Source organism: Sinohyriopsis cumingii, chromosome 15 (genome assembly GCF_028554795.1).
Source record: "Sinohyriopsis cumingii isolate HCF-2022 chromosome 15, ASM2855479v2, whole genome shotgun sequence".
Taxonomy (NCBI): domain Eukaryota; kingdom Metazoa; phylum Mollusca; class Bivalvia; order Unionida; family Unionidae; genus Sinohyriopsis; species Sinohyriopsis cumingii.
This window is the reverse complement of record NC_142975.1, coordinates 132488957-132516059: the sequence shown is the minus strand read 5'-3', so window position 1 is coordinate 132516059 and position 27103 is coordinate 132488957. Positions and strand designations below refer to the sequence as shown.

At 34.7% G+C, this 27103-nt stretch overlaps 2 protein-coding genes across 4 annotated transcripts in view; one reads left to right on the top strand and one right to left on the bottom strand.

Annotated features, from left to right (window-relative positions):
• Positions 1-11152, top strand: part of LOC149782799 (FMRFamide receptor-like) — a 34404-nt gene extending 23252 nt beyond the window's left edge. For both annotated transcript variants that reach the window (XM_089934309.1, XM_089934310.1), the window contains one exon: positions 6887-11152. In XM_089934309.1, the coding sequence (XP_089790435.1) occupies positions 6887-7984 (1098 nt within the window). In that variant the 3' untranslated portion in view covers positions 7985-11152. The remainder of the gene's footprint in view (positions 1-6886) is intronic.
• Positions 1-27103, bottom strand: part of LOC149782797 (CD109 antigen-like) — a 642407-nt gene that overhangs the window by 287596 nt on the left and 327708 nt on the right. The window lies entirely within an intron of this gene.

Below are 27103 nucleotides of genomic sequence, written 5' to 3'. Positions count from 1 at the left end.
CTACAATTTATTGGCCATGCTATTTATATAATATACATGGAAAATTTTAGTGAGATGCCAACACTCAGTCAAAATACTGAACAGAGAGGCCAGTAAACATAAAACACATTTACTCAACAAAAAAGATAATATTTAATGTAGTTGCAAATTTACGTCAAGTTCATACAGAAAACAAGTGCACTTCTGAAATTGGTAGGATGATTCACAATTTGACAAAGGAATACATATACTTAGCGCATTCACATATGCTAGTAAAAAACTAAAACGTAGTTTTTTTAATGTTTTTTTTTTCTTCTTCTCAATCCAAATTTTACAACATTCCCTTTGGATACCATGATGGCATATATGACACGTGTCAAACGTAAAATTAAAGGATCATAAATAGAATTATATTTGCACTATTCATATTCATTTCCGACATATACAACCATTTTGTAAAAGAAAAGATACTTTTAAAACTATTTTGTCATGAATAATGAATGTTAGTTGTTAATGTCACAAAAGTTGAAAAAAGATTCTTAGGAATTTCCATAAATTCCTTACTGACGGAACTACCAACGTACTGGTATAGTGGAAAAAGTACTGTGGTATAAATAATTGGATTGATATATATATATGGTGAGAGAACAAGGAGGTCCTCTTGATATAGGGGCTTCTTCCCAAAATTGGAGTAAACCTTGCTCATAATGGAAAGGACCCAACCATTGACCAGGCCTTTGAAAAGAGGGGCACTTCCAGATGGTGGGTTTGTGAACACATCTTTGTGGGTTTGTAGCATTTATTTCCTGTGCATCAAGAACCCGAATGATGAGGAGATCAAGTCTGAGGTTGCATATTGTTCTGGAAACTGCATCTATTTGAAAAACCTGGTGAATAGTCCCTGAAGGTAATTCACATTCCACACTTTCTTGTCAATTGCAATGGGCGAGTGGTTATGAAGGATCAATGTTGATGATCCTACAAATCTTCAGAACCCATCTGCACCTTGTTACAAACTTAAAGACTGAATAATGTTTCCTACCTCAAATATTCTCATGTTTTAATGTTTTCTAATTTCATGGTGTTTGTTTTTGTAATCATACCATTATGTTTTTTTATCTTATAGGTGTTGTCTAATGTTGTAAAGCGCTTAGAGCTTCAGAAGATTAGGCGCTATACAAAGTCCTCATTATTATTATTATTATTATTATTATTATAGGGATGTGTCCCATGAACAGGGTCTGAATGGAAATACCCTCAGAAGTCATCACTATGGTTAAAAAGGACTTTTGTCAAGTCCAATGCAATGTAATGGCAAATGTAATAATAATAAATAATAATAATAATCACCTATAAGATAAAAAACATATTGATGATATGATTACAAACACAAACACCATGAAATTAGAAATCACAGAAAAAACATGCTGAGAATATTTAAGGTAGGAAACATTATTAGGTCTTTTAAGTTTGTTCTTGCAGTCGAAATAAGTGAGTTTTGAGAGCACTCTTGAATGGGATCACTGTGTCTTTGTGTCTAAGTTCAGTGGGCAATTCATTCCACACTGCTGGGCCCTAGTATGCAAAAGAACGCTATCCATATGACTTTGTTTTCATAATGGGAATAATGAGTATATGATTGTCAGAAGAGGAGCATAAGTATCTTGCTGGTGTGTACACATGGGTGAGGTCGGATAGGTATGTTGGACTAGAGTCCAACAGTGAAACGTAGCACAGAGAACAAATTTTGTGTTTGATTCTGGATCGAATGGATAGCAAGTGTAGGGTACAGAGCAGTGGGGAGGTGTGCTCTGATCATGGTACTCTAATTATGATCTGAGCAGCTGTGTTTTGAACTTTTTGAAGTTTCTGAAGTAGATATTGAGATGAACCAGACAGAACTGAGTTACAATAGTCCAGTCTTGAAAGTACTAATGAACACACGTCTTTTAGAGGCATCAACTGAAAGATATTTGTAGATATGCAGCCTTGCATATGTTCATGACATGTTGGTACAATGTGAGAGGAGAGCACCGTCCAGAGTAACACCTAGGTTTCATACTGATTGTGTGAATTTAATGTTGGTGTTGCTGATATTTATTGTTTGAGGTAAAGGATGTGAATGAGAAAGTCTTTGTGTTGTAATCAGAATGGCCTCACTTTTATCATCATTCATCTGCAGCTTGTTACATGTCATCCATGATTTCACATCAGAAATGCACTTCTCTACACCTTGGATGGTAGCATCAACTTCAGTTGGGTGGCTAGATTTGTATATTTGGGTGTCATCAGCGTACAACTGGTGAGACACTGGATGATGATCTATGACACTTGAGAGCGGCTGAGTGTACAGAATGAAGAGAACAGGTCCAAGTGCAGAAATTCCACCAATAATGCCATTGCAGGAGAAAGTACACATATAGATGTCTTGACCACAGCTTACAGCATTGCGTTGTTAGGCGTGATTCGATGAGGTTACTCTCAGTATACTGAAGGATGTAGTTGAGATGTCAGCATGTGAAGCAATGGTGATGAGCAACTTGGTTTTCTCTTCTACGGATTCAATTGTTTTGATGGGAAGGCATGCTTAGGCTCCCGTTGAAATACCCACATTGGATGAACCAGTATCCAATTGGCAAGGTTTAGCAGCCCACTTCAGGGAATGTACCTAGTAACTGGCAGTAGAGACTAGGGGTCTCAACATCATAAAAGGGACGAACCAGCCATGATGTTGCTAAGTGATATTTTGTCCTGCTGTGGACCTCAGAAATTTCCACGATCATTGAGGAATGAGGAAGAAGTAATAGGTTTGTTTCAGGCTGCACCCAAGATTTTTTCCAAAAAGCAAAGTATCTTCTTGGACTGTGTACCTGATAGTTTTGGGAACACATTCTGACTTTGTTTACTGCCTTATCCAAGAACCAGACCTCATCGCCATGATCCAGTTGAGAGGAAGGTATGGGCCTGGTATAAGGCATAAGTGGCACTGCTTCTACATCAAAATTATTGGAGGATAGAGAGAACATCATCATCGACTATCATGCTCTGAACCGGGCATTGGATGGGCGTCAATGAGGGCATCAGCACACTCTGCCGCATCCCATAGTTTTGAGGGAAGGATCCAGTAGCCTTTGGGGTCATATGGGACCAACGACCTTGAGGTGGAGGGCCCCACATCCCATAAGGATTAGTGTGACACACTATCCTTGTAAAGTTGGGAGTGGTGCACAACTTCCACTGTCAGAAGTGCAACACACTGCTGTGGATATGCATCACCACCCTTCAAATGGGAGGGAGCAACTTGCTTGTGCGGTGCTCCACCTCCCTACTGAGATGTAGCAATACACTTTTGAAATAATGGCAATTACTAACTGTACCAGTGTAGATGATCTACACTCACCTTGTTAATATGCAGTTAGTTAGTATTACATACACCCTTGTTTATGATGAGGTAAACAAATGAAGACCCATTTTACCAGTCTTTATACTATGTTCGATAAATACATTTATTATCATAACTTGTATTTATTGAGAGAAAAAATGTAGATAGGTATGCAACTACAGTTGAGACCTCAAGCACAGATATAAATATACAATATGTTGAGGGAATAAGGACAGTAACAACCAAAAGAATTTTTACCTTTCAATCTTATTTTTTATAGAAAAAAGTGACGAATCTGCTAGTCTCTCATTGATCTTTATGTTTTGACAGGTTTTTGCTGTTATTTATTACACTTTTAAGGACTTGCCATACCTTAGTTGTATAGTTTGAATGGTGTACCCAAACCTCTAAAGGGTGAGATACATGAGGTATCTTTATATCCTTCAGTGAATTCTAAAGGGATAAAAGATAACTTGTTTCAGAATTGTTTTTAAAAAGAACTGATACCTGTAACACTGAGATATTTGTCTTCAAAAGAACTGAAGAAGGAAAATCACGAATGTGGTACAATACAGCATGGCATTTGAAAAAGATGACAGTTCTATGCATGCCCCAAGCAAGGTGCATGAGTGAACTGCATTATACTGACAATTCTCCACTCTGCTGGAAGATGTACTCATATTAAAGGGGAGGGGTGTGTGTGTGTGACATGATAAAGCTTAAAGCTATAAAACAGTGATGAGTAATGTATTGTCGCTATTAAAGTCCAGGCTCAGCTGTCAGAACTGCTTTGCATTGATCTCACTGCTTAAATGGTTAGGTTAAACTGTTCCAGCTTAATTTGTAGATTGAAAGGAGACTACATAAAACCTTCATGTAAAAAGATGCAAGAAATATTGCTTTCTGTATTCAAATTTCATCTGTAACAGTCTTGAGATGAATAAAATTACTGAGCAAGAATTATTTCGTTGATAAATGAATAGTGTTTTCTAATGGACGGTGTCTCAAGAGACCATACAAGAAGATGAAAAATGCTGGGAAGGCAATAATATGTAGGATTTAATATCAGCACAATCCTGGTCATATAATGTTGAGCATAAGCTAGTTGGCAAATATAGCAAAGTCAGACCTTGCCAAAATCCCTAGAAGGAGAGGAAGACAAAATATTCCAACTTAAATAAAACATCCACCATGATAAAGTTAAAAATCCTGCAACATCATCCAAGAATGGTGTACAAAATAAAGCAAAAGGCAAACATATATTGATTTAAAAAACAAAACAAATGTCATCTTTGTTTCTGGCTAAGCCATATATTTGTCAAAACTCCAAAATCTCAATTTTGAAGTCCATTACAGGATGCATCCCACAGCAAAATGGCAAAGCCAAACACTCTTTTTTTGTATGCTTGCACCTGCCTGGAGAATTTTGTAATTATCATTGCACCATGAATAAATGAGTGTAATGAGGGCACATTAAGACAGTGAAATAGATACACCCTATCTCCCATCATCAGCAGGAAATGCTGTTTCAGTAGCTACTGGTACAGCTGGTTAAAAAAAGCACAATGTATATGGACTTTCTTTACCATTCACATACAATCCAAACTTGCAGAAACACATGTCTGAGTTAATAATCCATTTCCACTACCATGGCTTCAGCCCAAGTGGCTGCTTCGCTGGTTTAATGGAAATTGCTTTGAACAACTGATTAGGTTTCATCTATAATTAACTAAGAACTAACCCTCATAAAAAGGAATGTATTTATTTTAGCTGGATCTCTAATATAATTTCATAATACTGCAAGATATAACAGTGGTCCTTTCATAATGCTTTATATATATATATATATATATATATATATATATATATATATATATATATATATATATATATATATATATATATATATATATATATATATATATATATAGCTACATCTATATTTTTTGTGCCAAATGATGCATTTTTCCATAAAGAAATTGCATCCCTTCATTTAATTCCAGTTTTACCAAGCATGTGTGATATTGTTGGCACAGATAAAATCATGACCTTGCAATGATAGCAACTAGTACCAAAGACTTGTGTCCAATCTGTCTCTAAAACCCATCGATACATCAATACATAACCTAACATTTAATATCATGCTTAAACAAGATATTATTCTCTTAAACAATATATTATTTCATTTAAAAACAACACTATTTCATTTAAAGACAACAGTATTTCATTTGAAGACAACACTATTTCATTTAAACAACATATTATCTAGTTTAAACAAGATATAAAAAAAGTATTTTCTGGCACTATCAAATCACCATACTTCATTATTACATGATTTAAGGAAATATTTGTTTTATTTTATTAGTATTATCAATGTTATACAAAGATAAATGTTTGGTACACTTGATACTCAAAACTTTTGCATCAATAACAGGCAAAAGCATGTCGATAATGGGATCTGAAAATAACCCTAAAAACCCTGATATCAACAATGATAGACTTTGTCCAGAAAGAATGTACGTACAAATATTTAAATGGAAATGAAATGTTTGCCTGGAAGAGCCGATGGTTAAATACAGTTGACCAACAGGCATTTCCAAGACAAATATATTCTGTTCAAACTTTTACACCTTTGTGACTATCACTTATTTATTGATTGGAACAATTCTATGAACACAATAGACCATGCTGATGCCATCATATCAATAACAATATCACATGTTTGGTAAACTGGAATTAAATGCAAATTCCAGATTCAGCTAAGGGCAAAAGTACCACAGACAAAATATCTTATATTAATTATATTGTTGGATGAATCAGGTGAGGCATGAATTAATAAAACATCTAGTCTTATGAACTGTTATAATATAGGTTGTTCCTGTGAACCAATCATGGCACAGTAGTTATAAACATCTGCAACCACCTCTTTTAACAGGCTTTCTACAAGTGGTTTCTCTCTCTCTTCCTCTCTCTCTCTCCCCCCCCCCCACTATGGTTTAATGAATTATTTGATTATGGGTATCACTATGCATGTTAAAATTTGATAACAGGTTTATTATGAACCAGCCTGACCAGATATGGATTTTTCTGCATTGCACACATTTTACTTCATGGCTGTGGATATAAAGACTGGTAATCGAACTAGGACTTATTCAAAATTAAAATTACTTTGTTAAACTGACCAATTCCTTATTAATTCTTGCAAAAATGCCTAACTTAAGTCCAGTTATTTATGGCAATAACAAAATAATGCAAACTGCAGGTTTATTAATGGAATAGACACTCTGAATATTGGAATATCTCTTGTGCTAATTTTTGTATAATATCTGCCCCAAATGCACACAAAAATAATGAAGTTTAAAAAACTGTTTGGTCACATATATAATTTATGAAGATTAACTCCTCCAATATGAAGTGTATAGCAATAGAATTTCTATCCTGAAAAATTCCAGACTGGTTAACATCAGATTAACTTTTTAACATATTTTGCTGACTGACTTCTTAACATTTTTTTTTCTATTTCAGAGTGTCATCATGGAATGTAAAGTTGTAGATAACATAACCAGTGAATCAGAGGAAAGCCAAATGCTCCCAAGGGTTAGCAATGTAATTTATGGATATGTACTTCCCATTATCTGTGTCTTTGGAATAGTGGGAAATATATTAAATCTAGCCATTCTAACACGGAGGAAACTGACCCGTTCTTTCAAAACACTTGAACAAGCAGCAAATATATGTCTCACTGCTCTGGCCCTGTCAGACCTTATGTTTTGTTTGTTTGCATTTCCGACAACATTTTTACCAAAAGATGATCTCTATGAATTCAAAGGTTTTCTGCTCTATTATCGGATATATTGTGATGCTGTGATCAATGTGTTTATCCTTACAAGCACCTGGTTGACTGTAACAATGTCTGTGGAACGATATCTAGCAATATGCCATCCTTTCAAACAGACATTCTTTTTAACCATAGCAAAAACGAAAGTCATAATTCTTATAGTCTATATTGTGTCAGCGATTTTCAACATTCCCATTCTTTGGAGATATGAAATAATACAAAAAGTGTGTCAAAATAGTTCAGAAACATTCTTGCACCAGCCTATCCGGGTGCCTTTAGCACACAGTAAAATGGCTGATGATGCTTACAGAGTGCTCTGGGCCATAGTCGGAAACATACTGCCTCTAGTACTCTTAATTGGCTTTAATATTTGCCTATGCCGAAAAATTCACAAATCCTACAGATTTCGACAAAAATTTAAAAAGGAGGAACAACAGTCCAATCAAAGTGATGCAGGTCAAACCTTGACAATCACATTGGTTGTCATTGTTGTTATGTTTCTAATTCTTGTAGCACCATCTGAAATGGTGATGCATGTGGCACAATTGAGCCACAATGAAAACAATGCAACTTTTAAAATGATTGAAGTTGTTTTAAACTTCATGCAGTCCATTAATTTTTCTGCAAATTTTATTCTATACTGTATAATCAGTCCATATTTTCGACGCACTCTCAAGTACATACTGTGTTGTAGCTGGTACTTCCAGAGGAAGAAGAATTACTATCTAGAAATTTCCATGAAAAGAATGACATTCGGAAGCTACACTAAGAAGTCTAACTTATGACAGAAAAAGCCACTACTAAGTAGCAACATGTTTTCTCATTACAGTCAATGGTGAAAACAAAAGTGAACATCATACACTAAATCTGTCATATGTTCCATAATGAGCAGGAAGATTGAAGTCTCTTCCTATACTCTGCCAAGGATTTTAAGAAAATAGCATTGACCCTGATCTGCCAGCATATTATGCAATGACAGATCTAGGTCTATATTTAAAAAATTGAATATGTAATAAATTTTATACATGGGTCAACACATTACAAGGATCCCCTTTGGTCAGAAAACAAGATGTCCTTTGTGATGACCTAATTCCTTTATAAAACAATGCAAAATTAAGCAAAATAATTGGCCACTGAAAATTAAAGGGGCCACCACCAATATTTGATGTGCAGAGTATGTCTAAGTACTGCTACTGGAACAAAATTAATGATAAATTTGAATTACCTCAAATCACTTAAGTGAAGTATACAAAACTGACATAGCTATCAAAGGTGAATGGCCCTTCATTTCAACATCTTAACTTTCTACTGCTTCCTCCAAATGGCTTTTGCTGTATCGACTTTTCATACATACATATTTATATTTCCTATCAAAGTTTAAATTCCCAATGTAATAAGACTTAATTTATTGACATTTAGCTCAGATACATCAAACAATTAATATTTCCTAAACCAATATTTACCACATAAGCATACCTGACATAATATGGTGTCACATTAAAAATAAGACTTTCATTTTACTCCAAAAACCTGACACTGCTGTCTTTTGAAAAACCTATTTCCAGTGAGCTTTAAAAAACACATCACTTCAATATAAGCCTGTAACATGTAGCATGTATAAATGGTAAACAGTCCTGCTTAGATCTCATATAAAACTATCCCTGAGGCAGTTTATATGGCTAATTGGTGAGGCAATGAGGTATAAATGACCACCAATTCACCTGTTACTTAGCTGGCTGACAATATGAATAGTAATGTGTTAAGTCTTCAAGACTGCTGCATGCAAACCAGCTGTGCTAATTTGCATAGGTAAAGTTTACCAATTTGTGTTAAGGTACTGGTAAATCAAAGATATGCTAGATGCACTTTGAAGAAAAAAGTTATTAAACATCATTGCATTGAATAAGAATGTTTAAGCCATATTTATTAAAGATCATTGGCAAGTTCATGAACAGCAGCAATATTTCTTTTAAATCAGATTTGACTCCATATATAACACGCAAAGCTTGATTATTTTGGTGGCTGAAAACATGTTCAAATGTAATTTCTTTAAAGGTGATACAGGAGGCAATAAACTATCAGCAAAGCAAGCAAACCCAGGTAAAAATAAATTACTGAACTCTTGGATGACTGGGATTTACTTTTTGAAGCACATCAACATGGGCGAGAATTTAATTCTGTGCACATACTGCATTTTTATATCAATGTAAGTAATTCTGGAATACGCAATGTCCGTCAAAATAGGAGTAATACATATGTTGAAGTGAAAATTCTTTATTATTATTCATAATCTAAATCTTGTTATAATACTAACCCATGCTTTTCAGGATATTTTGGCCATGAAATAGATTGATTGAAAGACAATAATAAGCACCTGCTTGTGTTAGCCATGAAATAGACTGGCTGAAAGACAATAAAAAGCAGTTGCTCGTGTTAGGGATGAAATAGACTGACTGAAAGACAGTAACAAGCACTTGCTTGTGTTAGCCATGAAATAGATTGACTGAAAGACAATAATAAGCACTTGCTTGTGTTAGCCATGAAACAGACTGACTGAAAGACAATAAGCACTTGCTTGTGTTAGCCATGAAACAGACTGACTGAAAAACAAGAATAAGCACTTGCTTGTGTTAGCCATGAAACAGACTGACTGAAAAACAAGAATAAGCACTTGCTTGTGTTAGCCATGAAATAGACTGATTAAAAGACAATAACAAGCACTTGCTCATGTTAGCCATGAAATAGACTGACTGAAAGACAATAATAGTACAGACCCATGTTTGCACAGTTGATTTGTATTGATGATGCATTAACACACACACTGGACAGTGGTATTTGTTACTGCCATATTACCTGTAAAGTCCCCATTAAACTTGAAAATATAATGCCCCCCCCACTTCAACGAAACGGTCAGTCTCAAGTATACTCATATTTCTATGGAGACAAGTTTCCTTTGTGGTCAAATTGCATCAGATACAATGCTAACATCATGGTCATCAAGAACAACTCAGTTCTGACATGTTCAGACAACATTACCATCCTGTTTCCATTGAATGCAAAGATGAACTCTAATGAGACTAGCATTGCCTTCAAACTGACAATTGGTGGCAACACTATAAGAAATAAATACTAATTAAAAACGTCTTGTTAAGTGAAAAATATTTAAAAGATTAAGTTCTTTAGTATTATAATAACCATGATATGTTATATTATATACTTGTAATATCACCTACAAATTTATTTCAATATAAATTATATATATATATTGCCTGTAATGTGTCTTACACTAATCATTTATCGGTAAAAATAATATTTATAGTTATCAGCTGATTCTAAAAGGAAAATAATCTGCACACAAGTATAAAAGGACAAAAAATATCCATGACTGTTCTTGCTGGATAGTTTACAATAATTTACGGTCAGCGGATGATCTTGAATGAATGCTCATTTCAACTGAAATACATGAAACGAGCTGGATAATATTTATCTTTTACTTGGCTTCCAAAAGATTGAAATTATTTGATGAGTTTCATAAATTTCATTGAAATGTAAAACTGTATGCAACTCGTAATTCAATACTGATTTTATCTGACCAAATTGCAGAACAGTGTAATGACATGATTCTGAAATACATTTGGATGCCTCTTGTTCTGTATGATTTTATTTTTGGCATCATGAGGTGTTACTACATGTGGTACTAAATAAAAATTATGATACAGGAATATTCACATAAATAACACATTAGTCATATTATTCAATATAGTACTGAAACTGTGTTACATTTTAATTCAGTACTGTCAGATTTATGTGCATAATGATAACTATTGTTCACTATACAGTACAAGTCCTTGCTAAATCAGCAACTCTTCTTTCAATAAATGAAAACAAAGGGAATTTCATTTCCAGCTTATACAAATTTATGGTCAAAATAAATGAATTCCTATATTCCCAAAGATGTCTTACTTTTTTTTAATATAGTATATTTTATGATGGGGTACACAACAAATTCTTCCATTTCCCAAATTTGAGTTCCTGTCAAAAATATAACAAGACATAAGATGGTCTGAATATCTGTTTTAGTTTCCAAAATGCCTGACCTCTATAATTCCATAAATACAAGGATATATATTCAAAACAATTACTTCCTTCAAGAAAACTGAAAAAGACTGAAATGTCCTTGAAATTATGATACAGCATATGACCCTGAGAATGACCTTGATTTATATTTTGAAATGTTTGGTCCCACTTATGGGTGATTAGCACATAAGCTACATATGCTATTATCTTGATTAACTCATGCAACTCTAACTGATAGTAAAATCATCATACCAAGTTTTACAGCAAATGACAGCCAAGTCTTTCATAGCTCTTTCAAAATGGTAACCATCTCTCCAAGTTTTACAAGTCAAATTCCCAATAATACATGCACAATAAAATAGCAAGTTTTGTAATCCATGTAAAATATGTACAGTATATACATTATTATTTCATAATCTAAAAAAAATAGTAATTTTCAAGACACAAAGAATCTTCTCTAGAACAGAAATGGATGTAAAAACACTTCATATGCTGATATACCCAACTCCTTAAAACTGAGTAAAAAAATCTAATTATTGTGCAAGGAAATTACTGTGAACCAAAATAACCTGTCAAATACCAACTGAGGACTGGGCCATTTCAGCTGCTCCATTATTGTATTATCCTTAAGTTTTTGTTCCCATGAATATTTTTGATGTTTTTTTTCAGGTGTATAAATAGATCACAGTAAAGTGAAACAACTTATGTTTATTTATTTCTGTATAACTATCTAAGCTGGCTACATTTTATTGCTGAAGTGTCTTTCTCTTCTCTTCTAACATTTTATATTTCTTGCTGAAATTCAAAAGTCTCTCAGAATTCTATAAACCATTTTTTCACAAATTTTAGGATAATCATGCAGGGTGTGTTGAAATGGAGGCAGATTAGGGCTAATAAAGTAGGGGACCAGCCAATTAGCGAATACTATATATATATTTTACATAAACTATCATATTTGTGCATCACTAACAAATCGATCTTGAAAACAAATAATATCTTAAAATTACCATACTGATGTGAAATAATGTCTTTATTGGCATAAACAGACAATAGTTCTTCACAATATATTGACCTTCATCTGGTTTCCACCATTCTGTTGAACTATTTGCGTATCTGGAAATTCTAGAATATACTGAAGTAAAAAGCCACATCTTACAATTCTGGGAGAATAAATTGGCTTAAAACTCCTTTGTCAACCATTATTACTGAAAGACTGTGAAAGGACTAATTCAAATGAGTCAAACAGAATGTATGATTTTAGCAAATTTGAAACTTATGAAAAATACAGACATGGCAGTGTTAAAAAAGAATGTTTTATTCATAAAAGGTTAAAATAAAATAAATAATGAAGTTTGTAAGGAATGTGTGAAAGAAATGATTATGAAAAATTATGGACATTACAACAAAAGTAGTAATAATAATAATAATAATAATAATAATAACAAAAACCACAACAACACAATGATTACTACTCAAAATAAATGAAATAAAGGCCCATTCTTGTTTAGTTTCTTTTTAACTAGAATTTAAACTCCCAGGGTGTTTTCTATAATTTTCAAAACAGCTCTCAACATCAATAAAACTGAATTTGAATGCATAAAAATGTCAAACTGGAAATATTTTAATCCTTTTTTATTTGAACACTGTTAAATCACACAAAATTACAAAGAAATGATTCTTAAATAATTTTTTACAGCCCATGGTCCACAGTAGGGAGCAATTCAAGTGAAATAGTCACCCTTAGCCAGTTATTCTGCCTAAACATGCCCAAAAGATGGGGCTTATTTCACCTTGTAATAATTTCATGACATTCCCTTCAGCCCCTTCTTTGTTTCAATACTAACTAAATGTCAACTTTTATATAAATTTCCTTCAAAAAGAAAAGTGAACAGTTAGAAAAGAAGTTTTCTGCTGTGTACTCAAATTCTGTGCAAATCTGATGATCATAAATGCAAATATTATACTGCTATCTATGGAATATTTACTGATAATATATCAATTATCCTTTTAAAAAAAATTAGTGAAAAACTAAATCAAAAGCAAATTTATACTCATTGGTCATATCCAGGTCCAGTACTAATAAAATTAATAATTTTATCCAATATTTTATACAATAAATATATGGAATGTGCATTACTACCACAAAAACTGTTATTGATTTGTGACTGTAATCTTTATTTTGAGATGGCTCATTTACATTTTATAATAATAATAATAATAATAATAACAATGACCTTATTTAAAGAGGGTAACACAATTAGCTAAAAACTAATCTACCTTGAGGCCCTCATAACAACTGTGTTGAACCAAATTAAGAGAAGTTTTTCATTTTTTACAAACTTTGAATAATAGTTCATCAATATTTCAATGATATAATGTGAAAATATACCAAAAGTCTAAACTGACTATTTTGGAAATAATAAATTTTGAATTTTCTAAATTGACTTCTTGCAATTTGGTTTGCCACTTAGCCCTATTTGGGCTGGAGCTAAATTTCAGTTACCCAATTACAGTATATGTTTGCTTGTAAGCAAAGTTGAACAGCAAACAACAAAGACCATGATCTGCCAGAGAGCATTATGCACCTGCAGACCAGGGTCGATGTTATTTGTTCTACTGATTACTCCTAACAAACTGCACTGACCCATTATGCGTTATGTGACGGCAGATCGGCTCTTTGCAGTTTTTGCAGTTGGACTCGACTTATAAGTGAGTATACATGGTATTAGAGCCCAGCATGGCTCCTGATTAGTATTAACCAAGGTTATTTGGACTATACACACAGTAATTTCTCTTCTTAAGTCAGTATAGTAAAGGACACAGAATTTTTTAAAGTGCTGACTGGGAAATTGTTACACTCAAACTGTAAAACTGAACAGTTTTTGACATTGGGAATGGAGTATAATTTTGGCCCAGAGAAAAACATGACCAGAAAAATCCCTGACCTAATGTCTGTAACTTTTCATATGCTGTTATTCATTGTTGTGGATGTACAAATAATAAATAAAATATACCAAATAAAATTTTCACCTGATTCTAAAGAACAAAAGTATTAAGAATACAATTTATGTGTACAAAAAATGAGAAGAAAACAATTATTATTTATAATTTGAATGGACTGATGGTGTAATAAATAAATATTAGAGGGCATGTGAAATTGCAGAATATAAGACTTGGATAATGCAAGTGTTCCATGACATCTGATTACAGAGTTTTGAAAAATTATATATGGTGTACAACCCATCATCATGGATAATAATGTGGAACATCAGCGATCGCAAGATGTGTGGTTCATGTAAGATTTTCTGTCTGGGCCTTGGGTCAGGCATTACTGCTCCAGATGTATCAGTAAATATGGACTGGATGATTAACCATGATAAATTACTTCTGGCTTTGTTTTGACAGAGCACAGTAGTGACAGATATTAAACATTCTTGTTGTGATGAAGAAAGATCTATATTTTGTGTGAAAATTTATGTCAGCTTTTTCTTGGGTGAGATTGCTGCAACTATAGTAGTCATGCTATTAATTCAGTTTCCATAGTAAACCTATGCAAACACTATGATATTAAAAATTCAATAACTTAAAATTTCTTGATCAAACCTATATTTATCAGTATAGATGAAACCTGGATGTCAGCTTCTGTGTAGGGAAAAGGATATGAGCCGCAGCATTTTCTGGACCTACATGTGTTTGAAACATGTGCCGCTAATCCTGCACCAAAGAGTCAGGTGCTAATTTCAGTAATGAGTGTTCCAAACTCAAGACTATTCAAGGACTGAAATTCCATCAATCAAACAAAAACCAATAAAACGATGTCTCAATTTCTTTCAGTTACAAGTAGGATAAACTCTCAAAAGATTCTTTTTCCTAAAAAATTACTCACATTATCAACCAATCCTAGCCAGCCAAACCCATATATACTCTATTTTATGTTCACCCATTTCCAGGCTGGTTCCCATTTTTCCATAAAATTAGTACTGTGTGTGCTGTAACTGTAATAACAGAGATTCTTGTAAGAAAGACATTTAACATAGCTGTGTCTCCACTTCGTGTCCAATAAAGCTGATCATCACAAATTCTTCATTGTCAAAAAATAATCTTGTAACTTCTCAAGTTTTACTGTAATGCCAAACAAAACATGAAAACCAAATGTGACAGATACAACATCATCCTTTGAACATCTGATAATAGATACTTTAACAGATACTGGGCATAGAAAAGGATGTTACAAAATGTTAAATTGGTTTTTAATGGCACTGTTAGCACTGTTATTTGGCTGTATCATGCCAAGAAAACTGCAGCTGAGTGCCTTTCCCAGTAACACACTTAGCTAACCTGGGCTGGCCTGGATGGGTATCGAACTCGTGACCATAGAATAATGAGTCTGATACTCTACTAACCACAAAAATAAATAACAAAATCTTATGAAAAGTGTGTCCATACATAAAAACCTGTACAAAGTCACATCTAATGACACTTATTTCTGCTTAGATGTCAAAGTTGTAATTGCCCCTTTGTGTTTTATATTAAAAATGTATTTTTCAAATTATTTCAATAAGTTTTAATTTAGTTTCTAATTATAAAAGTAAGTGCTTGGCTATCTTTATCTTTAAATTTGTCCAAGAGCTCTCAGCTCAAGATATGCAGCCTTGCATATGTTCATGACATGTTGGTGCAATGTGAGAGTACTGTCAAGAGTAACACCTATGTTTCATACCGATTGTGTGAATTTAATGTTGGTGTTGCTGATATTTATTGTTTGAGGTTGTTGTTGTTGTTGTTATTGTGGGGTTTAATGCCATTTTTCAGCACACGATAGGCTATGCATGGCAGCCAGTATTAATGGTGGAGGAAGAACCCGGGAAAACCCCGCGAAGAACCACCGACCCACGAGAAGCTACTGGCATGCTTTCTCACATATCCACATTTGCCAAATCCTGGACTCGAACCCACGCAGACAGAGGTGAGATGGCAGTGATCCGTAACGGAGAGCGCTTTAGACCACTCGGCCACTCGGGGCCCCATTTTTTGAGGTAAAAGATGTGAATGAGATAGTCTTTGTGTTGTGATCAGAATGGCCTCAGTTTTATCATCATTCATCTGCAGCTTGTTACATGTCATCCATGATTTCACATCAGAAATGCACCTCTCTACAGCTTGGATGGTAGCATCAACTTCAGTTGGGTGGCTAGATTTGTATATTTGGGTGTCATCAGCGTACAATTGGTGAGACACTGGATAATGATCTATGACACCTGAGAGTGACTGAGCGTACAGAATGAAGAGAACAGGTCCAAGAACAGACCCCTGGGCTGGAATGTATTCCATTTGCATATACAATTTGTGTCCTGTTGACCAAGTAGGACTTGAACCACAGTAAGGCTGTATCATGAATGCCAAATACATGCTGGAGACGGTGATTCAATATATATCATGGTCTATTGTGTCAAATGCTGCAGACAAATCAAGGAGGGTGAGGACTGTAATCTTTCTGCTATCCAATGCAGAGAGAATGTCATTAACTACTTTTAGAAGAGTAGTTTCAGTACTGTGGCAAGGACAATATGCAGATTGTACATTGCTAAAAAGACTGTTTGAATTCAGATGAGATACAAGCTGGGACTGAACAACCTTTTCTAAGATTTTTGATATGAATGGGAGATTAGAAACTGGGTGGTAGTTCTTTAAATCATTATGGTCTAGTGTTGGTTACTTCAGAAGAGGCTTTACAATGGCAGTTTTGAAAAATGATGGGAATTCCCCAGATGAGAGAGCAGTATTAATAACATCAGTTAGTGAAGGCAATACTGGATTTAAGCATTCAAGCAGCAGTGATGTTGGAATTGGATCAAGTTCACATGACTTTGGTGCACTCTTCATCAGGACTGTATGTACGAAATCCATAGAGACAGGTTTAAATGCTGCTAATGGTTGCCGCTCAAATTCTGTATCACAACTGTATGGTGACAATGAGTTAATGGAAATTGTGGTGTCAAGCTTACCTCTAATAGTTTGTACTTTGTCACGAAAAAATCTGCAAACATGTCTGGAAGGTCGACTGGAGAGAAGGTAGTTGGAAGTGGTGTAGATTTGTTCCTTGACATTAACTTGTTAGTAATCTCAAAGAGCTCTTTGCAGCTGAACTTTCCATGATCTTAGTAGTGTAGTGGGCTGATTTCACTGCATGGACTATATTTGTGACATTCTTCTTAGCGGCTTCACAGATTTGCTTATGAATAGTGAGTCGGGTGGAAAGCCAAAGCTTCTCAGCTTTACGGCGGTCTCTTTTAGCAGTGCGAAGCTGGTCCCTAAAACTGCTATACCATGGAGAACACTTTTGAATTGATACTCTGCATTTTGTAGCTGAGGCATGTTTGTGGAGCAATGAACGCAGGCAGTTATTGAGTTGTTCTGCTGTTGGAGGTAAGCAAGTTGTTAGGTTTGCTTGGATGTCATGCATTAGCTTGGTTCTATTTATCATATGGCGGTTTCTCTTAGTAGCAGGTAAAGGTGGAGGGTTAGGGACGGATACGTCAAGATGGCATATAATGCAGAGGTGATCTGATGCAAGGTCATGGGATACCAGGGAGGACCGTAGAATGTTGTCATCAGGTCTATGAAGAATCCAGTCTAAAATGTGACCATGTTAATGGGAGGGCTGGTTAACTGACTGTTCGAGGTTGAGAACATTAATGGAATCTATGAGTTTTGATCTGTTTGGGTTTTCGGGACAGTCAAAGTGAAAGTTGAAATCTCCAAGAATAATCAGGTTGCCACCTATTGAATTTCCATACTCCAGATTTGGAAACTGCTCCAAAAAGAGAGATTCAGCTAGCTTGTTTTTTCTACTAGGAGGAGGGCAGTATAAGCAGAAAAAAATGGACTGATATACCTTCTAATTATCTGGAAACATCCACTGTCTTCTAAAATGTTCTTGTAATTTGTAACTGGCATATTGGTTGTAAAGTTAAATTGGTGAATTTAGTTTTTATTAAAAAAACAATAAGAATAACATTGCATATTTCTTTTAAAAAATTCAAGGCAACTGGCCTGAAAGATTGGTTTAGTTCTTTGTATTACTGGCATTGCACAATTAGTTTAGTTCTGTGTATTACTGGTATGGCAATTGGTTTAGTTTTGTGTACCGGTATTACCAGTCCATATGACACAATTGGAAAGACTGAAATCCTCATCTTTTTGGTTTGGAGTTAGGCATTCTGATCTCTTGCCCACTGTGGATCCTTCCAGTCCTTTGACAGAGACTAAAATTCTAACTGTAAACTATGAAATATTTGTGTTGATAAAATTTCATGGCGATGAAGTAACTGAAAATATTGATGGAATACAATTTTGTGGAGTAACAATGTTTACTTAACAACCGAATTAAAAACACTATTCTTCCTTGTGCATTTTAATTTTGTAGATATTCACTACTCAAAAATTAGATTAATTAATTCTCCACAGATATGCCTGATTTTGCATGTGTAACATTTTCTATAGTAAGATAGCTGTTCTTATCTTTAGCTTTACATGGAGAACCTGGTCTCTCAAGACAGGTGGTCTCTCATAGCAGTGGTCTCTCAAGGTAGGTTTTACTGTAGTAAGATAGCTGTTCTTATCTTTAGCTTTACTTTTAGTGCATGTATTCAGCAAGAGAAGGTCTTTCAGTGTCCTGTTTCTTTGGTGTTTATTAAACATGCAATATTAGTAAAACAATATTGGGACTCATCATAATACATGTACATGCAATATTAGTAAAAAATATTGGGACTCATCATAATACATGCAACATTAGTAAAACAATATTGGGACTCATCATAATACATGCAATATTAGTAAAACAATATTGGGACTCATCATAATACATGCAATATTAGTAAAACAATATTGGGACTCATCATAATACATGCAATATTAGTAAAACAATATTGGGACTCATCATAATACATGAAGTCTGGCTGGTTAATTAGTTTACAAAATTTACAAAAATAAATTTAGAGTTTAGGGGACACCTCAGTGGTTTCTACGATTGAAAGTCTGTGGAAATGGGGTGGGGTGGGGTTGTTAAAACTTATTTCAATGATTTTATACCTAATGCATATCAGTACTTTTCCGGGAAAATATACCCTGACATAGTAAAAAATAGTTAGAACCAGAAAATTCCAGAACATTGGACCATATCGTGCACACACTCAGACATTTGCCTCGATTTCATCATTTTTTCGAGGGTGCATTGTATGTAGTGAAATATCAGAGCAGGGTGGAAGGAGGGAATCCAGCAATAACAGCAGGTAGGTATTATATCATTCAAATCAGGCAAACTACATTTTAATATCAGTATTAGCTTACCTGTTTTTATTGCATAACTGAATTAGTCAGTGAAGTGGGAGGGTGATGAACCCACAACTCTGCTAGACCTGCCAACCCTGAAAAGTCCGTCTCAGTAAGGCAGTTGATTTTTTCCCGTAAGTTTGACCAGATTTCAGTAAGGTGTAACAAAATATCATAAACTGCTATTGTAAAGCTGGAAAAGATCATTAAAAGTTTGGTATTCGGAATAAGCAGCGATGATAAACATTATGTTCAACTGAAAAGTTTGTAAAGTACACGTAGACTTTATTTACTGCCGGTATAGTGTACAAAATGTTTTAGTTCCAAACCTTTTGCAGCTCAATGGCTTGTTGCTGTCTCTCAAACTGACGTAATTCCTGGAAATTCTTTTTCCATTTCACATAATGATGGCAATCATATTTCCTGCCATGAATCATACTCAAATTGGCACATGATGTCCAATAAACATAACTGTGTCCCTTCCAGCTTTTATTCACAAGAATCTGAATATTCCTTGTTATTTTTCTTGTGTTGATTATTAACACTTTTCAAGAGGCTTATTTTCCCTTTCATCTTAAAGATGCATCGCTTGCTGTGTGTGATGTGATTCTGATTTTTAAAGTAGCTTTAACAATGTTTCAGTCATATCGCTATGATGTCTACAATGTGGCAGTTTATAGTGATGTCTAGCACTGGGGCATCATGCCGCAGACATGTAGCATGATGTCCCACCCAGCCACATTATCCTGACACCAGGCCGACCAGTTTTAACACTAACCTCTTAATGCTAACACCAAGCAAGCCAGCTGTTAGTACCATTTTTGTAAGTCTTTAGCATGACTCAACCGGGAATTGAACCCATGACCTCCTGCATCCGAGGTGGATGCTCTAACCACTAGGCCACCGAGCATCGCTTGCTGGATGCCATTAAAAAATTTTTTTTATATGATCAACAGCTTCAAAGGCCTCCAAAGATGTTGGTCACACCAAATGAGACTGGAATGAAAATCTGGAAAACATGAGGATGAGGGCAATGGAAGGTTCCTCCACTCTCAATATATATGCTTGGAATCAACTAGATTCAAGGTGGCCAATGGCCATAAACCACAAAAGTGCAACAATATTTCTATGTGCATTTTGAGCACTTTATGCAGTCTGTGTGAGTATCCCAATGGTCCATCTTGTGGTCACAGTGCACTACAGACTGTCATGACATTATCCTATAATAAAGAATTAATGACTGTCATGTTAAATCGTGTTATTACCATAAAACTTGCATGGTTATATAGTGTCATATTGTGTACACCCCTGTGTATGCACTAAGAACACTGTATGCATGAAGTAAACAGTAGAGTTGAACTTATGGAAATTACCCGTAGTTTTTCCTATAGCAAAAATAAGACATTTAACCCATGAACTTACTAAAGAAGCATGCAGATACATTTGCAATGTCAACACAAGCAAGGGCAAACATTAGAAGCACACACCATCAAATTTAAGATAAAGGAAATAATGTCCTCAACGTTAGACAGGGCCTACTGTTAATTTTCTTAAAACACAGGGACCGACCCGTACCACAGTGTATATATGTAATGAGCATGTGCCAACCACAAATGGATGGAACATGAGGTAGCCTCAGAAGCCCTTTAAAGAACTAAGTTCCGAAGGGGGAAAGTTACCATACAGTTTTTCATGATAAAATAGAACAGACAGTTGTAACGACAAGACTAATTAAAACTGCAGAAGAAGGCCACTTTTATTTGCAATAAGTGCTACAGGCATAATTTCTCTGGTGATGGTTTAGGCAAACGTCTACACAGTTGATGTCTGTGAGAAAGAATGATGAGTAATATCTACTTTCTGAGTGGTGTGCAAATTATGGGAGAATGTATTCACATAAAAACAGACAGTGAGTTTTCAGCATGAAAACAGATTAGCTACGTAACAACAACAGGATAAGTAATTGCTGCTATTAAAATAAAAGTAAATATCAACAGACTGGGATATTAAACATTAATAAGAACCGCACTTGCTTTTCAATAAAATCCTTACATAGAATGTCATAAAAAAATGGTCACGTTCATCAAGACGTTGTCAATAAGGTAGCAAATCAAAAATAAATGTTCTAATTATGGACAGAATACAAATCTGTCACTGACCTGTCTGATCACTTTTCAGCTCTTTGATGATACACATACTGTGGAGACTCCAAAATACTTCTTATGCCTAATATGCACTTAAGAAAGCAATGGCAAGCTTTTGCTTATTACAATTAGGATCACTACCCATATGGAATTAGGAATAAATTTATATTGATCCAGTAACCATGTGAATGAAATCAGAAAAAGATTCCTGCCAACAAAATTTTCTAAGTTCTGATTGCAATAGTAAAAAAAAATAAAAATTCTGGGGCTGCCAAATTAAATTGGGCAATATTTATGACAGAATCTCCCCCCCCCCAGTTATATCTCCCAAAACCATCACATTCCAGTCACCTACTTTCAGTGTGTAATAACCCAGGGCATTGTATTGATTGATCTAGTAAAAGGGCAAACTTAAAACAGTTCATTGTATAGATTGATCTAGTGAAAGGGCAAACTTAAAACAGTTTACTGTAAAGACTGATCTAGTAAAAGGGCAAACTTAAAACAGTTCATTGTATAGACTGATCTTGTTGTTGTTGTTGTTGTAGGGTTTAACGCCATTTTTCAGCACACAATAGGCTATACATGGCGGCCAGTATTAATGGTGGTGGAAGAACCCGGGAATACCCCAGAAAGAACCACTGACCCACGAGAAGCTACTGGCAGGATTTCTCACATACCCATATTGACCGAATCCGAGACTCGAACCCACGCAGACAGAGGTGAGATGGCAGTGATCCATAACGGAGAGTGCTTTAGACCACTCGGCCACTCGGGGGCCCTATAGACTGATCTAGTAAAAGGGCAAATTTGAAACAGTTCATTGTATAGATTGATCTAGTAAAAGGGCAAACTTAAAACAGTTCATTGTATAGATTGATCTAGTAAAAGGGCAAACTTAACAGTTCATTGTATAGATTGATCTAGTAAAAGGGCAAACTTAAAACAGTTCATTGTATTGATTGAGCTAGTAAAAGGGCAAACTTAACAGTTCATTGTATAGATTGATTAGTAAATCATAACATTTTTGAGAGTATAAAACCAGAGGTGAATTTAGTAAGTGAAGTTACTTTTGCTACAACTTTATTCACATTAAAAGTCTGATGAAAAATCAGAATTAGTTTGCACACTAAACATGTCAATAATGTTCCATTTTGTAAGCACAATGTAACAGGATCAAGTGGGTAAGTGTACCAGTGGGTGTTTTTTTATTTTTAAGATGCACTGATTGTTGTAATGTCTATTATTTTTTTTTAACAACCTTCACTAGGGGCAATGATTCATACTGTTTATGTGGCTTGAAAATTTCTTTGGGCTGGAGTGAAGCAACCAGTCAATTTTTGTTATGTTTACATAGCATGCTGGGGCCCCGAGTGGCCAAGTGGTCTAAAGCACTCACCATTCCAGATCACTGCTATCTCACCTCTGTCTGCGTGGGTTCAAGTTCAAGGATCGGCTAGCATGGGTACATGGGAAAGCCTGTCAGTAGCTTCTCGTGGGTCGGTGGTTCTTCCCTGGGTTTTCCAGGGTTCTTCTTTCACCAGTTATACTGGCCACCATGTATAGCCTATCTTGTGCTGAAAAATGGCGTTTAACCCTAGAACAACAACAACAACAACATAGCATGCAATCATATATCGCTTACCTTTATAGAACACATACAATGACTGCTACTTCAAATTTATATTTTTGCACACTGATTTGCAAAAATTTTATTTTGATAAAATTGTGAAATTAAAGATCCACGATAATTTCTTCAACTAAAATTCTGTAACTTACAACCATTATGGGGATTTGGTTTTGATTAGCTAGCACAGGAATACACTCAGGTTATTTAGTGCAAACTCTAGTAGAGTCCTGCCCAAGAACACAGCATGGTAGCTGACATGAGGTGATCCAATGATTGGATTTGAACCACACCCTTTCTGTTGCTAGTCTGGCACACTAAGCAGTGTCTCCATGCCTCTTGCCTTTATTAGTTGACTCTTACAGCATGTTATGCTTATTCTAGATAGGTATATAGCCTGGGACATGTTTTAGAGGAATATCATCACAGCCTAATGAAACAAGGGTAGAAATTGTTGTGTATGCATCGTATGGACAAAATAACTAGTTCAAATCAAACATATATAATACATGCAAATTAACTATTTCTTGATAGATAATTGCCTACAGTGATAACTGTTTTAATAAAGATCAAACTTCCAGGTCAGTCTGGTTAAGCTATACCATCCAAATCTCTCCAAAACATATTCATGACAGTCCAAAACATACTAATGACAAACCAACCAAACATACTAATGACAGTCCAAACAAATTAATTACAGTCCAAAACATACCAATGACAAACCAAACATATTAATGACAGTCTACACATACTAATGACAGTCCAAACATATTCATGACAGTCCAAAACATAATGACAGTCCATACACAGTAAACACATACTGTGACTGACACACCAAAACATATAACTAGTTATCAGACTTACCATGCTCTCAAAGTTTTGGTTTATTAAAGGCCAATGATAGTCTTACCTGAAAAAAAAAAAGAATACAGATTTCAGAAAAGAACTTAAACATGTATAGTATGTTTTCAGCTGAATACTGTAACTTAAACCGGATTAGGAATCTTAGCTAGAAAGTTGCATCATCAGAAATGTGTAGCAACATCATGGATGCCCCCACCAATATGTCACACAAAGTAAAACTTCCATGTCATGCAGGGCTATAACTCCATTAAAAAAAACCAACCTCTTAACCATGGTCTTCTTAATGCAAAACTACAAACCATGGTTTTCTTAATGTAAAGCCTGACACCATGGTCTTCTTAATGTAAAGCTTGACACCATGGTCTTCTTAATGTAAATCTTGACACCATGGTCTTCTTAATGCAAAGCTTCATACCATGGTCTTCTTAATGCAAAGCTTCATACCATGGTCTTCTTAATGTAAAGCTCAATACCATGGTCTTCTTAATGTAAAGCTCAATACCATGGTCTTCTTAATGTAAAGTTTAATACTATGGTCTTCTTTATATAATGTCTCATACCATGGTCTTAATGTAAAGCTTCAAACCATGGTCTTCTTAATGTAAAGCTTCAAACCATGGTCTTCTTAATATAAAGCTTCACACCATAATCTTCTTAATGTAAAGCTCAATACCATGGTCTTCTTAATGTAAAGTTTCATACTATGGTCTTCTTAATGTAAAGCTTCATATCATGATCTTCTTAATGAAAAGCTTCACACCATGGTATTCTTAACAAAAAGCTTCATACCACGGTCTTCTTAATATAAAGCTTTATACCATGGTCTTCTTAATATAAAGCTTCATACCACTGTATTTGTCATATAAAGCTTCCTATCATGGTATTCTTAACATAAAGCTTCATATCACGGTCTTCTTAATGTAAAGCTTCATATCATGGTCTTCTTAATGCAAAGCTTCACACCATGGTCTTCTTAACATAAATCTTCATCAATGGTCTTCTTAATACACCCAGTTTGGTATTAATCCTGCTAGTTCTTGTAAGGTTGAGAAGAAACAAATTTACAATAAATGGAGATGATGGTCCTGGCAGACATAGACAACGGTGCATGTATATGTCCTCTCCCTGATATGGAAGGGGTATAATTCAGCATCATCTACATTTCTTTGATACATAATGATTGTTGAATTGATCCCTAAATTAAAGTCAATCACTATGTTTTTCTGGCAAAAGAAAATGAGAGTACATCTTGTGCGCAGCTTATGTAATTCAGGATTCACATTTATTTGTGTCAGAAATCTCAAACTTGCGATCATTGAATGCATAAGATAAATCCCAAGAGCATGTGAAAAAGACTTGTTTTCAAAGCAGATTTGTCCAATCAACAGACTTGTTTCCAAAGCAGAAGAGTTGTGTTTTCAATGCAGGAGATTGGTGCTTTCATATATAAATAATATTTACTTCAATTTCAAAGGGAAAATAATTATAAATAAGCAGTAGATTATCAAGTCTGTAAGTAAAACTATAATCCACTGAGATACCTCATATATTCATCTACAAGTCCAGTCTGCATAAAATGAAAACTTGGACCACCAATGTGTTACACGATGCAACTTCTAAATGATAATGTCTAATGATTCCAAGTTTCATCCCTTAAATAGTCAAAATATCTACAACAGGACATGTATAAAGCATGACAGAAAACAGACAGTATTGAACCCTGACCCTGAAATTTGCCATGGCTATGGCACTGGATACGTTTCTCTGAAAACCTAATTATGTTCTGACCATCTTTTAATATGACCGAGAAATATTTGTTATAAATATTATTGTGTAAGTAGTATTATAAAATTACCTTAGTCTACTCATTTACAAATGTCAACAAATATCGCATGCAACCATGTAAAACGAGTATCTGGTGAAATAAAAGGTTTTGTTTCACAGATACAGTACAGTGTGGGTAAGTAACTTTCAGAGTTTGTTGTTAATTTATGAATAGTGAATCTGGTGGAAAGCCAAAGCCTCTCAGCTTTACGGCAGTCTATTTTAGCAGAACGAATTGGCACTCAAGAGATTCCTCAAAGATGAAAAAAAGTTTCACTATTACTTACAATGAAATCTGTGACTGCTTCAATATTTGACACATAAAACAAATTTTTAAAAATTTAGTTTTGACAGTGACAGTTGTTTCATGAAAACATGTCCCTAGTTTATGAAAAAAACAAATCTTGTTTGGTTGCAAATCCACAATGACAAAAAAGAAGAGACATAATACACAATGATTTGCATACATATGATAGCACGTTTAAAACAGATGGAATAACGTTAATGAAAATAAAGGTAATTTATACAGAAAACTTCATCAGAAAAAGCTCTTTCTTGACAATTATTCACAATGCAATTATAAAACAAGTATTCATCTTTTTAAAAGGCCTGTTAACCACCTCCTGGTTTTCTCTTTGTTCAACAGGGATGGCATCACTTATGTCTGGAGGTACCTCATTAACTAGCACCCTTATAATGCTGACTATGTTTTTGGACCTCACTGTGTGAGTTATCGAGAAAGAAGTGTAAAAACTGTGTTCGAAAAATAAATCATCTGATTTATATATTCACAAAACTGAATACATGTTTTGTCTGGAGTCAGTGGAAAGAATGAGATTGATATGGCATAGAGATATATCAAGTCTATCAGTCCAAGATGTATTCATTAGCCATATCAAACACGCTCTTTCTCCCAGACTCAATACAAAACATTAATGTGGTTTTGTATTTATTTATACCCACTTTTATGCTTTCTAAATCTTCTTGCTTTACTGCATGAATGAAATCCAAAACTAACTGGGATTTATTAAATT